The sequence below is a fragment of the Ochotona princeps genome, chromosome 1 (genome assembly GCF_030435755.1).
Source record: "Ochotona princeps isolate mOchPri1 chromosome 1, mOchPri1.hap1, whole genome shotgun sequence".
Taxonomy (NCBI): Eukaryota; Metazoa; Chordata; class Mammalia; order Lagomorpha; family Ochotonidae; genus Ochotona; species Ochotona princeps.
The window spans coordinates 52,728,109-52,740,789 of NC_080832.1; the positions used below are offsets into that span (position 1 = coordinate 52,728,109).

At 48.4% G+C, this 12,681-nt stretch overlaps 1 protein-coding gene across 1 annotated transcript in view; it reads right to left on the reverse strand.

Moving 5' to 3' along the window:
* Positions 1–4,749: 4,749 nt before the first annotated feature.
* Positions 4,750–12,681, reverse strand: part of CCDC162P (coiled-coil domain containing 162) — a 181,281-nt gene continuing 173,349 nt past the window's right edge. Inside the window, 1 exon segment of the mRNA XM_058669314.1 lies at positions 4,750–4,838. Coding sequence (XP_058525297.1) covers positions 4,797–4,838 — 42 coding nt within the window. The 3' untranslated portion in view covers positions 4,750–4,796.

The following is a 12,681-nucleotide window of genomic DNA, read 5'->3' on the forward strand; positions in this document are numbered from 1 at the left end:
CTACCAAGGCAGTTAGGAACTGTTCCTGATAAGAAGAGCAGGACATAAATTTGCTCCAAACTACTGAAAGTCTGTTTTGAAATTCTCCTACTAAGGCTCAACAGAGACTCCACATAGCATCCTTTTACACCACATTTTGAAAATCAGTGGATCTCCTGGTGATAGACCTGATGTGGGACAGCAGCCTTCACTCTAAGTAAAACTAGCTACAGGTCTTCTCTTTCTCTGCTTCCTACTCAAAATGGTGATTTTAAGGGTGGTTTGAGATCACACAGTCATATGAGATAGACATTGCTTTCAGAACCTATAGTGCCTACTAAGCACCGTGTCTCCTTATCATGGTACGTAGTAAGAGGTGCAACAACTACCTCTCATTTGAGAGTGGAATATTTTACTGTACTCCAAACCATTGAACCCCCTAAAAACTTCATTGAAGTTAACAGCTCAAGATTTTTTTTCAAAGTTTGACTCCCCTTCTCCAGTTTTTACCTGTTCTCTTAGACCTATCACTTCTACACTTGACCTTAGCCAAAAGGCCAAGAAGTGACAGACCTATCACTTCTGAGTTCATTATGTCATCAGTGTCATGAGCAATGTGACCTTTTGTGGACTATCATGATAGTCAAGGTCTGTGGGCTCTCTGCTGGCAGAGGACAGGAGAAATGACATAGACTTGAGGCAAGAGTGAAGATATATTGCGATTTGCCAGGTCAAAGCAAATTTCTTAAGGCTTTGCAAATTTAGGCCAGTAATTTGTATGGCAAGTTCCAAAAGGCAGATTGATTTATTCCAGTTAAGACAGTACATCTGTCTTATCTGGGGTAGCAGCTGCAGTTCTAGTTACCAGTTCATTGTGGGTTCAATACCTGCTCGCCATCTCTTTTTGACCCGTAGGGCAAGTCCCTCAGGGTTGTGGTATTGCTTCTGGTGCATTTTATTGACAATGAGGAGGGATGTTTTAGGGGTTTCCAGTTATCCATTCTTACCATGTTGGCCCTCAGGTAAGGATCAGAGACTAAATATCAAGAATTCTTCCAATAGCCAATTATGCTTTTTCCATTGACACATTCAGGAATCAGCGCAAGAGCTAGAACATGGTCTACCGTGTTTCAGACTTAAGAGTTTCCTTTGTCAGCTGACCCCGTAAGACTTTATTTTGGTCGGTGAACAGCAATGATGTTTTGGATGACCTGGTATTTGCACTCATTCAGCGCCAGTGTGTAGAAATCGCAAAGCTATCTGAGTCTCTTCGCTGAAAAGCAGCCACTGTAGTTAAGGGAATCCTTAAGGGAAAATTTGGATGAATTACAGTGTGTATTTGGGGGCAGCAGTGTCAAGCCTTCTCTGAATTGACATAGGTCTGGGGTCGGGTTGGAGGCTGTGACTCTTACCTCCACTGTGGCAGCTCAAGTTTGGGTTTGGCTCCTAGTCGTAAATATTTTCATGCTATCTACATGAAGTGACATTTTAGTAGGTCCCATAAGTGTTCCTTCCTGGGAACACACTGACTACTGAAGATCTCTGCCTGTCACCACACTTGACTACTGACATCCCCTTCCACCTTTTCTAATGGATGAGCCAACCTGGACATTTGGCTCAGCCACCCTGGGAGTGCGACATCATGACACAGATCATCACCCATTTCAGTGGCAAGGAGAAACAGGATGAGTTCATGACTATCATGATCACTATAATTTAACATTCCCACAGTCAGAATGTATGCCTGATGCTTAGCTGTGTTCATCCCTGTGACTACAAGAAGTGAAAGAAGTCTTGTAAGGCTGTCACGGAAGCTGTCTAGTTCTCAGACCATGATTTGAACTCGGACCTGAGCTTGTCGTCTTCTTCTATGACTGCTGAAGTGCATTTTGAAACATTTGTTTTAAAATACAGTCTTCACAGTCATCAATATGGTATCAATATAGGTCCTCAGGACACACACTTGATCAGCATCTACCACAGGTGATAGTGTGTTCAATTGCACTGCCACTGCATGCAATGGCTTACTAGTGTTCTTATTGGCAAGGAACTCTGCAATGAGCTCATGCCTAAGAGTGCAAGCAAATCCTCCACTCCCATCTTTATGGGCCTATTTTGGGGGTGACACCCCACTCCTGGTATCAGTTCTATACTAGTCATGGACTCATCAAGAGACTGAAGCCACATAGGAGACTGAAACAGGAAATGTTTACTATAGAGGATTATTAACTTTAACAAGGGACCGGCGTGCTGGAGGACTGGCTGGTGAGCAATGGGGAAACTGCTAAAGCATACTGGAGAGATAACAGGTGTACGAAAGTGCCATGAAATCCAGACTACATCGACAAAGATTTGCTCAAGGCTTTCTGAATGGCAGGGAAGTTCACTGAGGCTGCAAAGTCCCCCTCAAAGAAACTCTGGTTGTGGGGAGCCCTCGGTAAGAGGTGCCATGCCAGAGGAACACCACTCTAAGGTGCAGATATTGCAGGAGCCAGACTAGAGGAGCACACAGTATCAGATCAGGATTGTATCTTCTAGGTAGTAATTGCCCCAGCATCCTCCACTGGCAGAGCTCCATCTCTTACCAGTTGGTGAAAGGAAACTTCTATCACAGCCCGATTGATACTTCAGGACAGCCAATGGCGGGTCAGTGTGGAGCTGAGACGGAACAAAGCAATCAACAGCACTGGAGCTTGTCAAAGTGAAGTTTTACTTTTGATATCAGAATTGCCACTCTTTCTTTGGCTTAATTTTTTAGATGCTATTTCAGAAATAAATGCGTGTGTGTTTATGTGTGTATACATTTAGATCTTTGATTCATCGGAAGTTCATTGTGCATAGTGCATGGTGATGATTTAACTCTGAATAGATTCAACTTTTTCTTTAATTTGCAAAGACACACATCGGATATAAATTGATGTTTATAAATACCTTTTCTTGATCTATTTCAGTCATTTACTTATTGCTTTGTCAATTTTCTTACTTAAACAAAAACACTTGCATTCGGACTTTTTTTTTAAAGACTTATTTATTTTTATTGTAAAGTCAGATATACGGAGAGGAGGAGAGACAGAGAGGAAGATCTTCCGTCCAATGCTTTGCTCCCCAAGTGAGCGCAATGGCTGGAGCTGAGCCAATCTGAAGCCAGCAGCCAGGAGCTTCCAGGTCTCCCACACAGGTGCATAGTCCCAGGTGCATAGTCCCAAGGCTTTGGGCCGTCATCAGCTGCTTTCCAAGGCTCAAGCAGGGAGCTGGATGGGAAGCAGGGCTGCCGGGATTAGAACCGGCGACCACATGGGATCCTGGTGCGTGCAAGGCGAGGACTTTAACCACTACGCTATCGCGCCAGTCCCCATTAGGGCTTTTTAAAAAAGATCTATTTATTTATTTGAAAGAGAGAGAGAAGGAGAGAGACTGAGATCCTCCATCTGCTGGCTTACCTTCCAGATGGCTGCAACAGCTAGCACTAGGCCAGGCTGAAACGAAGATCCAGGAGTTTGATCTGGATTTCCTGTGTGGGTGGCGGCAGCCCAAACATCTGGGCCATCTTCCACTGCTTTCCTAGACAGGAGAGCGTTGGATTGGAAAAACAGCAGCTGGGATACTAACTGGTGTCCATAAGGGATACTGGCACAGCAGGCAGTAAGTCTACCTGCTTTGCCACAACATTGATCCCAGATCTTCTTATTATTAAAGATTTATTTAGTCATTTGAGAGCAGTGACAGAGGAGGAGAGACAAAGAGAGATCTCCCATCTACAGGCTCCCTTCCCAAATGACAGCAATAGCTAGCACTCGGTCAGGATGAAAGCAGGAGCCCAGAATTTCACCTAGGTATTCTTCATGAGTGGTGGTGGACCAAGCACTCAGACTTTCCTAGGTGCATTAACAAGGACTTAGATGAGAAGCAGAGCAGTCGGAGTTCAAACCATCACAAGGATATGGGATGCTGGCATTGCAGGCGGCGGCTCAGCCCACGGCACTACAATGCCAGCTCTGCATTAGGATTTTACTGAAGACCTATGGCTTTTGTAGGAAGAATGCAATGATGGCAGAGACAGAAAACCAATAGGAACAAATGCCTTGAGCTTATTTTAGGTGAGTCTGTATTCAAACACTGGGATTTTTTCACTTACTAATAAATATTGATTGATAGTAGGCGCCTCTGCTTTGGCTATCTCACCTATTTAGTCATTCTAGAACCTATATCATGAGGCTTCTGGTCGACCAGAAACAAGGGATATATTGTAGGAACACAAGCCAACAATTGTGGGTTTATTTTTAAATTTGCATTCATGCACGCACACGCACACACACACACACATATGCACAGACACTCATGGCTGCCAGCCATTGTTTTTTCCCAAATGCTGGGAGCCAGGAACTCAATGCCAGGTCTCCCACATTGGTGGCAGAAGCTTTCCAGGTGTGCACCAGCAGGAAGCTGGAATTGGGGCAGGAAGGCCTTGACTCCAGGCATATTCTTTGGGATGCAGCTGCCCTGACCAGCATCCTAATTGTTAGACCCAACACCTGCCTCTAAGATCTAAACTTTAAAATCTAGGGCCAAATCCTAGTTTACTTGGGAAACTCTAGCCACAATCATCTCAGTCCTTCAACAGTATATCCCAAGTATTGATTAAAAACAAATCGGCAAATGGTTTAGTGGAATTTCAAGCCAATTTTATTCATATGAATGCTGACAGAAATGAAACTTGGAAAAAGGAGATATGATTACCAACGGGGTCTGCCTGGGATCCTGGAGGAAGCTGTTTGAACTTAAACAGTTGTAAGTGGAACATTTTCTGCCACATTGGGTTAGACAATATCATCAATCCTTTTTCGATGTTTGACAGGCACCTGAAGAATTAAGTAGACATGGGTAATTTTTAAGGAAAGGATGAATAATTTTTGTTGCAGCATCACAAAATGGCACTGTTACTCCCAAGACTGTGATCAGTGGTTCTGTCTGGGTTAGGCCATTTGCTGGGGCTGCTTGTACAGTCTTTGCTATTTGTCAGAAGAGGAATCAGTCAGAGTAGATCCATGTGCGCTGATGTCATGCATTAGATGCCAGCATCCCACATGGGTGCTGGTTCAATTGCCAGTTGCTCTACTTCCCATCCAGCTCCCTGCTAATTTGCCTGGGAGAGCAGCAGAAGATGACCCAAGTGCTTGGGCCTCTGTACCCACAGGGGTGACTCAGTTCTCAGCTCCTGGTTTCATCCTGACCCAGCCTTTGCCATTTGGGGAAGATTTCTTTCTCTCTCCCTCCTCTGTCTCTCCCTTTAAATAACCCATCAATGGAAAATTCCCTTCATCTAAGGAAGCAAAAGCATTGCATACTTGAAATGGCTAAACCAGCTCATTAAGATTTCTAATTAGCTGGGACACTGCTATTTGTAGAAAACCACTTGTGTTCTTACAACCTTGCCAGCTGTAAATTCTTCTTTAGTCAGTATTTACCTGACTGCGCTCAGAGGTTGGCTTAAGTCAGAACTTAGATTGAAAGAGGTTCTAACTGGCTTTGCATCTGTCTTGACCCTTAGGATTTCTTGCTTGGGTTCCTACTTTATATACAAGCCAACGAGCCCACAGGACACTTCATTATGGGGCTTACTTGGTCATTTGAGCAACTGCCAATGAACAATTAGCCTTAAACTGCCACCCCCTTTTTTTCTTTTCTTTTCTTAAAGAGTTGTTTATTTTTATTGAAAAGATAGATTTACAGAGAGGAGAGGCAGAAAGATCTTCCATCCTCTGGTTACCTCTCCAAGTGCCCACAACAGCTGGAGCTGAGCCAATTTGGAGCCAGAAACCTCCTCTAGGTCTCCCATGTGGGTACAAGGTCCCAAGGCCTTGGGCCATTCTTTATTGCTTCCCAGGCCACAAGTAGGGAGCTGGATCGGAAGTGGAGCATCCAGTACTCAAACCAGTGCCTAAAGGGGATGCTGTGCTTGCAGGTGGAGGATTAGCCAGATGAACCATTACAGACTGTGGAATCACTCCCAGCATGTTAGTTAGAATGGTAGAGGCCTATGGGAATCTGTTGAGCAGAGACTCCAGGAAAGAGAAGAAACCTGTTGAGCAGAGGCCAAACGAAGGAGGAAGCACAGGGCCCCTCCCCCAGAGTGTTATTTTGCCCCCAATGACTCCTTGGATGTGCTCTTGTGCTTCCCAATAAGCATTGTTGTTCTAGTTGACTGACTAGCCAAGAACAAAGCTATACCCCAGATCAAAATACCTTTGTTAGCTTTCCTGAAACTCCCTGTCCATATGAAAAATATAAATCACTAACCAATTAAGTCTTTTTAAAAAATTTGTTTTATTTTTGATGTTCACATAGTTGATTCAGGTGGGAATGGTCCAGGATTTAGAAAAAATTAGTGATACATTGTTTGCAAATTTTCTTTTTCTTCTGTTTATATTTGAAGGAAGGGGGGAGAAGTTGTACCCAGCCTTCCAACCAGCTCAGTACCTGAGGGATGGGGAATGGTCACTTAATGTCATGCCAGGGTCCCCAATGTGGAGCTTGCTTTGAGGGTTCTGCTTAAATGGTTTCAGTAGTTCTGAAATGCTGTCACTCTCATTGATCCGATGATGAGGAAATCCTTCCAAGGTCCACTAGCTGACATAACCCACCTTAGAGTCTCCATTAGCCCAGATATTTGCTGTCAACACTTGGCTGGGGGTAGTTGACCAATTTGTTCTGTCCTCTTTCCTCTGTTATGGTACCAGATGTCCTCTGCAGGTCCCAGTGGATGGCCATATTCTCCTTTCCAATGCTCTGTCTTAGCCTCTGAGGAGACCCAGCTCTGACATATGTGCTCATGGTCAGACCCCAGATCCTCCGATTATCTCCATGGTTGGAGTTCTGAGTCCAGTGGTTCAGTTGAGAGTATCCCCGAAAAACCTCTTCTGAAGCAATCTCAGACCTGACTCTTATGTGTGCTTGCCAGTATGTGGTCCAGCTCAGGCCATCAACCACATTAGCCAGTGCACACACTGGTAGTTGCAGTTACTGGGTCTGTCTCCAGCACCGTCTCTTAGATAAACCAATGGATGCTGGATCCTGCCTACCACACACCAGCCTTCACCTACACCAGTGGGAACTGCAGCCTAGTTGCAGCAATCCCCAAAAACCCCCACCAGGTCACCTCAGCCCTGGTTCCTGTGTATGCCAGCATGTGCAGCAGACTGGTCCTATCTATCCCATATCCCATTCAGCTCTAGTACACATCAACGGTCATTGAAACCTAGCTCAACCCAACTAACCCCATTATTCAGCCCACATTCATGCTGGCAGGTGCCACCGCTTGTCTAACCAGGCCCACCCCCAGACTTGGTTCTCATGCTCACAAGTGGGAGCAGTAGCCCAACAGAGAGGTGTCCATTATTTCCCTACTAGTTCCACTCCCAGTCCAAGATCTTGCACTTTCCAGGTGGTTTTGCAGTCTAGCTTGACAAGAATTGCCCCCAGTCCCAGTACTTGCCAGCTGATGCTATGGCAAAGCCCAACTTACTCTGGCTCATGCTTGCACCAGCGGGTACAGTTGGTTAGCCCAGCCTGGCTCTCCCCTTAACCCAGTTCACATGCAGGCCAACAGATGTTATAGCCCTACCCAACCTGGCCTGTCCCCAGTTCCAATTCTCACACTTACAGTGGGAGCAGTAGCCCAACAGGAGAGCCCCTACAATCCCCAAAGCTCCTTTACTGCGCTCGCAAAACAGTTACTCCTCCCAGGTCTTGTGTGTGCTGATGGCTGCTACAGATAAGTCTGGCATGGCCCACCTCATATCGGCATTTGCCAGCAGGTCCAGTAGCCTGCCTGGCTTGGTCTGTCCCCAGTTCCAGCTAAGGTATATGTTACAGCCTAGCCCAGCCCAACCAGCCCCCAGTCCCCACCTTAATGTGAGCTGACTGGTGTTTTGTACTGTTCTGCTCTGTCCTGCATTCCAACCTGGTTCTCGGATCTGTGGATGTTTTGAGCTGGCCCAGCCTGATCTGTCCCCAGACCTGAGCCACACATATGTCAATGTGTACTGTAACCTGGTCTGGTCTGGGCTGCTCCCAGCCATGGTTCTTGTGCTCATTTTCAGAGGCTGCATCCCAACAGAAGAGTTCCCCAAGCTCCTCTATCAGGTCTCCTCCCAGCGGTAGATCTCACGCACACTGGTGGGTCCTTGGTCAAAACTGACTTAGTCCACCTCCTGTCCTGGCAGGAGCACTGGCCTTGCCCAACCAGCCCACACCCATTCTGGTTCTTACTGTTGGGTCCTACAGCCCAGTCACACCTGGGCTACATCTAGATACAACTCTCATATGGTTCAGTGAGTGCCAAGACCTAGCCCAGCCAGTCCTACCCCCACCCTGGCTCTCATGAGCACCAGTGGATACTGAAGTCTAGCCCAGTCCGGCACACCCCAGATCCAGTTCACAACCATGCCGAGGGACACTGTAGTCATGTCCAGCCTGGATTGCAGCCCCCATTCTGGCTCTTGCGCTCACCAGTGAGAACCATAACTCAGCTAGTGTGTCCCCTTAGATCCCAAACAGGCCTGTTCCCAGCAAAGATCTTGAACATGCCAGTGGTTGCTCTGACCCAGGTTGGCATAACCCATCTCATGCCTTGGCCTTTGTCATCAGAGGCTGCTGCCTGGTCTGGCCTGCCCCCAGTCCCAACTATTGCTGGTGGGTGCTACAGCCTATCCCTGCCCAGTCTGCTCCCATCCCTGGCTCGCTCATGCAAAATGTGAATTGGTGATAGCCTAGCCTGGCATTTCCCACACTGCAGCCTGGCTCTTGCACTTGCCAGTGGCTAAGGTTGGCTAAGGTTGGCTAAGGTCGGCTAAGGTTGGCTAAGGTTGGCCTGCCACCTCCATTCAGAACTAACCCATACACTTGCTGACAGGTGGAGCTACTTTTCCTGGCCTCACAAGCAGCCAGGCCTGAATCACATGCTCACCAGTGGGAGCTACAACCCAACAGGGGAATTTCCCAAGCTCTCTCACCAAGCCTACTCCCAGATCCAGATCTTACATGTGCCAGTGGATGCTAGGTCCCTATCCAGGACAGTCCACCCCCAAGTCTCAGCCTTTGTATGAGCTGGTGGATGTTGATGCCCAGCCTGCCCCATTCCCTATTTTTGGGTGTGCCTGTAGGTGTGCAGCCTTGACCTGCCTGGTGTGTTCCTATTCTCAGTACCCAGGTGTGTGTGTGTCAGGAGGATGGGGGTTCCATGGTCATGCCTAACTCAGCCCATCATCACCCCGAGCTCTTAAGCAAACCAGTAGAATGTGCAGGCCCACATATACCCCCAACGGAATCTGCCCCCAGATATGGTTCTCTCATGTGCTGGCTAGTGTAATGGCCCAGTCTAACAATCCTCATCCCCTGTTCTGACTCTGACTGCTGTGTGCTATGATCTAGCCCTGCCAGGTAAGCCCTCAGCCCTAGCTATAATGTGTATCAGTGAATAGCAGTCAGCAGTGACCCATGCTAACTATCCCAGCTCAGGTCTCCCATTTGGGCTGGTGCATCAGTCTGATCCATAAAGGTCTTCCAGCTTCACCCTTTCGCACTGCTTAGTCTCAGCCCCCTTGCTTACCTACAAGCATAGTGGCCTTGTCGATGGAAGTCCCTCAGAATTTGTTCCTCACCTGCAACATACGCCCTCTGCCATCCTCCCTTACCTCCTTCTCTGATCGAGCCAATATTCCTGGCACCTGGGAGTGCATCGGTTCTTCAGTCCAGCCTTCCTAAGTCCAGTCTTCTGGTGGGGTGGTGAGCTCTGCCAGCCCACGAGGGTCCCAAGCTCCTGGCATGTGTGCTGACCTGGGACCTTACTCCTGGATGCCAAGATCCAGGCCTATTCAAAGTTCCCCAAGTCCAGTCCAGCAGCACACCAGGCCAGCACGCTAACCTTGGGCTCTCCTCTCACCTCCCCCACCCCGCCCAGGACCAAGCACCTGGGGGAATACCCAGGCTTGCTCTGCCTGCCTGGACATGAGCCCCCAGGTCTCTGCACACCCCCGCTGGCATCATCCCCAGGAGCCTTTCAAGCCGCAAAGTGCAAAGACCACCAATTAAGTCTTGCGACAGTATCCTGAGTTTGAACTATTTTGACTAATCCTAGTGACATAGCCTAAGTTTGAACTAATGTAATTAAACCTGGTGACGGTAACTAATGTTTTGCTGAAGCTTCAGCTGTCTGAAATAACTTTGTTGTTCTGCTAAATGTATAAAACTAAAACCCAAGAAATAAACTTTTGTCAGCTGCCCAAGAGAGTGCTGCTTGCCCCATTCAGGTCAGTCCCCTCCCCAGGTACTTGCAAGGAAAACTTGCAGAGGACAGTCACCTTTCTAAACACCTCCAATTCAGAGGGTCTCCAGTCACGGGCTTAGCTACTCAGTAGCCTTTTCAGCCACAGGAATTGTGATCTCCAACATGTGTCCAGGATTCTCAGAGCTTCCAGATGTGAGACAGAGATGGAGGGAAACTTGAAATTCCTCGAGGACAAACACTCACCAAAGGGACCTTGCTTTCTTTGGAAAAAGGTTTTGGAAGTAACAGATAGACATGAATACTTGACCTCTGTATGCTGGAACTTCATTCCTGGATTCAAACAACTACAAAGTAGCCATAAAGAAACATGTGCTGGTTCGGGCCTTGGGATTCGGGGGCAACTGCCGCTCCTCACAGTGTGGCGGCTGTGGGGGGTGCCCCTGCCGGGTCGGACCCAATGCTGGGGGCTCACGCCAAAGACACTGCCGCAAGGTAGTGAACGAGTCCTCGGCCTCATCCAGGACCCAAGAGAGCTCATTCCTCGGGTAAGTGCGCCATGAGGGAACTTGGGAACTGGCTTAAAATTCCTAGCTCCACCCAGCTGCTAATATCTGGCAGCTAGGTGAGTTTGGGAGGGGTTCGGGCCTTGGGATTCGGGGGCAACTGCCGCTCCTCACAGTGTGGTGGCTGTGGGGGGTGCCCCTGCCGGGTCGGACCCAATGCTGGGGGCTCACGCCAAAGACACTGCCGCAAGGTAGTGAAAGAGTCCTCGGCCTCATCCAGGGCGGCCAGTGCACCATGTGGTGCCAGGCTTTGCCTGCTGGCTGCCCGGCCGGGAAGCTCTGGGGTAATGGATGTCTGAATTGCTGCTTAGATAGCTCTAGGGTGACCCCACTGTTTCTGGGTTCTGAGTCAATCCTAAAGATTCCCAACGCCAGTGGCTCTTCTTTTGGAGAACTTCTAATCATTCAATAATGCTGAGCTTTGAACACCTATAATGCAGAAGATAACCCCCAGATTGTCTAGCAGGATATTTTTTTGCCTGACATGATGTTGGTTCAGGAGACTGGTCACATTAGGCAGGTCCATAATTTTAACTAGCACTCTAGAACCTTATCCTAGGGTGGACTCTGTGCAGGATGTGTGGGCCACACCCTGTAGAAAGCTTGGCCCCACTGGTAAACCTAAATTTTAGGTGGTTATGGACTAAGCTAGGTGTGACCAAGGAGCCTGCCATCAATCACAGGTAAAGGGATCCGCCATAGACTGGACTGGGCAAGGCAGCAGCACCCAAATGTGCATCCTGAATAGGTTGTGGGGTGGGCCGGGCTGCAACATTCACCAGCTCATACAAGGCCAAATGGGAGGCCAGAGTACACCGGGTACTGGCCTAAAAACCAATGGCATGTATGTAAAATGGGTTTGGGAGTGGATCAAGTGGAGGTACTTGGGAAGCTCCCCTGGCGAGTCATAGCTCGCGCTGGTGAACACGCCGTCCAGATCTGGGGGTCGGACAAGCAGGGCATAGTAGCTCCAAAATGTGTAAATTGGTAATGGAACGTAATATACTGGGCAGGACTGAGCAAACCTTTGTTTACAAGCAAAACTAGAAACCAGCATGGAACACAGGTCATACCGAGCTAGGCTCTTGCACCTACTGGTCCTCAGAGCAACCACGGGCAGCTGCATGATTTACAGCTAGGAACAAGCCCAATCGGGGAGGCAACGGGACACCCAAACTAGGTTGAGGTTCCCACCAAGGGGCTGCGTTCTATCTAGGAAACAGTTGCAGTCACCTGAGGCACGAGTGTGGGCTGGGATTGGGTGCACCAGGCCAGTTCAGACCCCAACACCATCTGGTGTCATGCAAAACCAGGGGATAGATGTGGGACTGACTAGGCTGGGTCTCAACCCCCTACCGAGCCATGCGTGAGCTGTATGTGGGTATGGACGAGCCATGGCCGGGCTGAAACATCCAACAACAAGAACCAGAATGGGGTGAAAGCCAGCCAGGAAAAGCCACTGTCCCTGCTAGGACAGGACGTGAACTGAGTTGGGTTGGCTCAAGGACCCCCTGGCATGCGCAAAACCTGCCATTAGGAGGGGTTCTGATGGAGGAGCCTGGGCAACTCTTCTGGCAGGACACAGTCCCTGCAGGTAAGTGCAAGAAGCATGATAGGAAACAGTCCAGAATAGGCCATGGAAAGTTTCCCACTGCCACACATTCGACATGGGTCAGGAGCAGACCAGGCTCAATCAGTCTATATCACCCACTGGCAAATCCGATCACCAGATCAGAGTGTGGGATGAGCTGGGTTTGGTCGCGACAAAACCAGTACACATTATGGAATGCCAGGGCGTGGTTGCCTGTACTGGATATGAATGCAGCACCCAACCAGCACACGTGAGATCCAGGA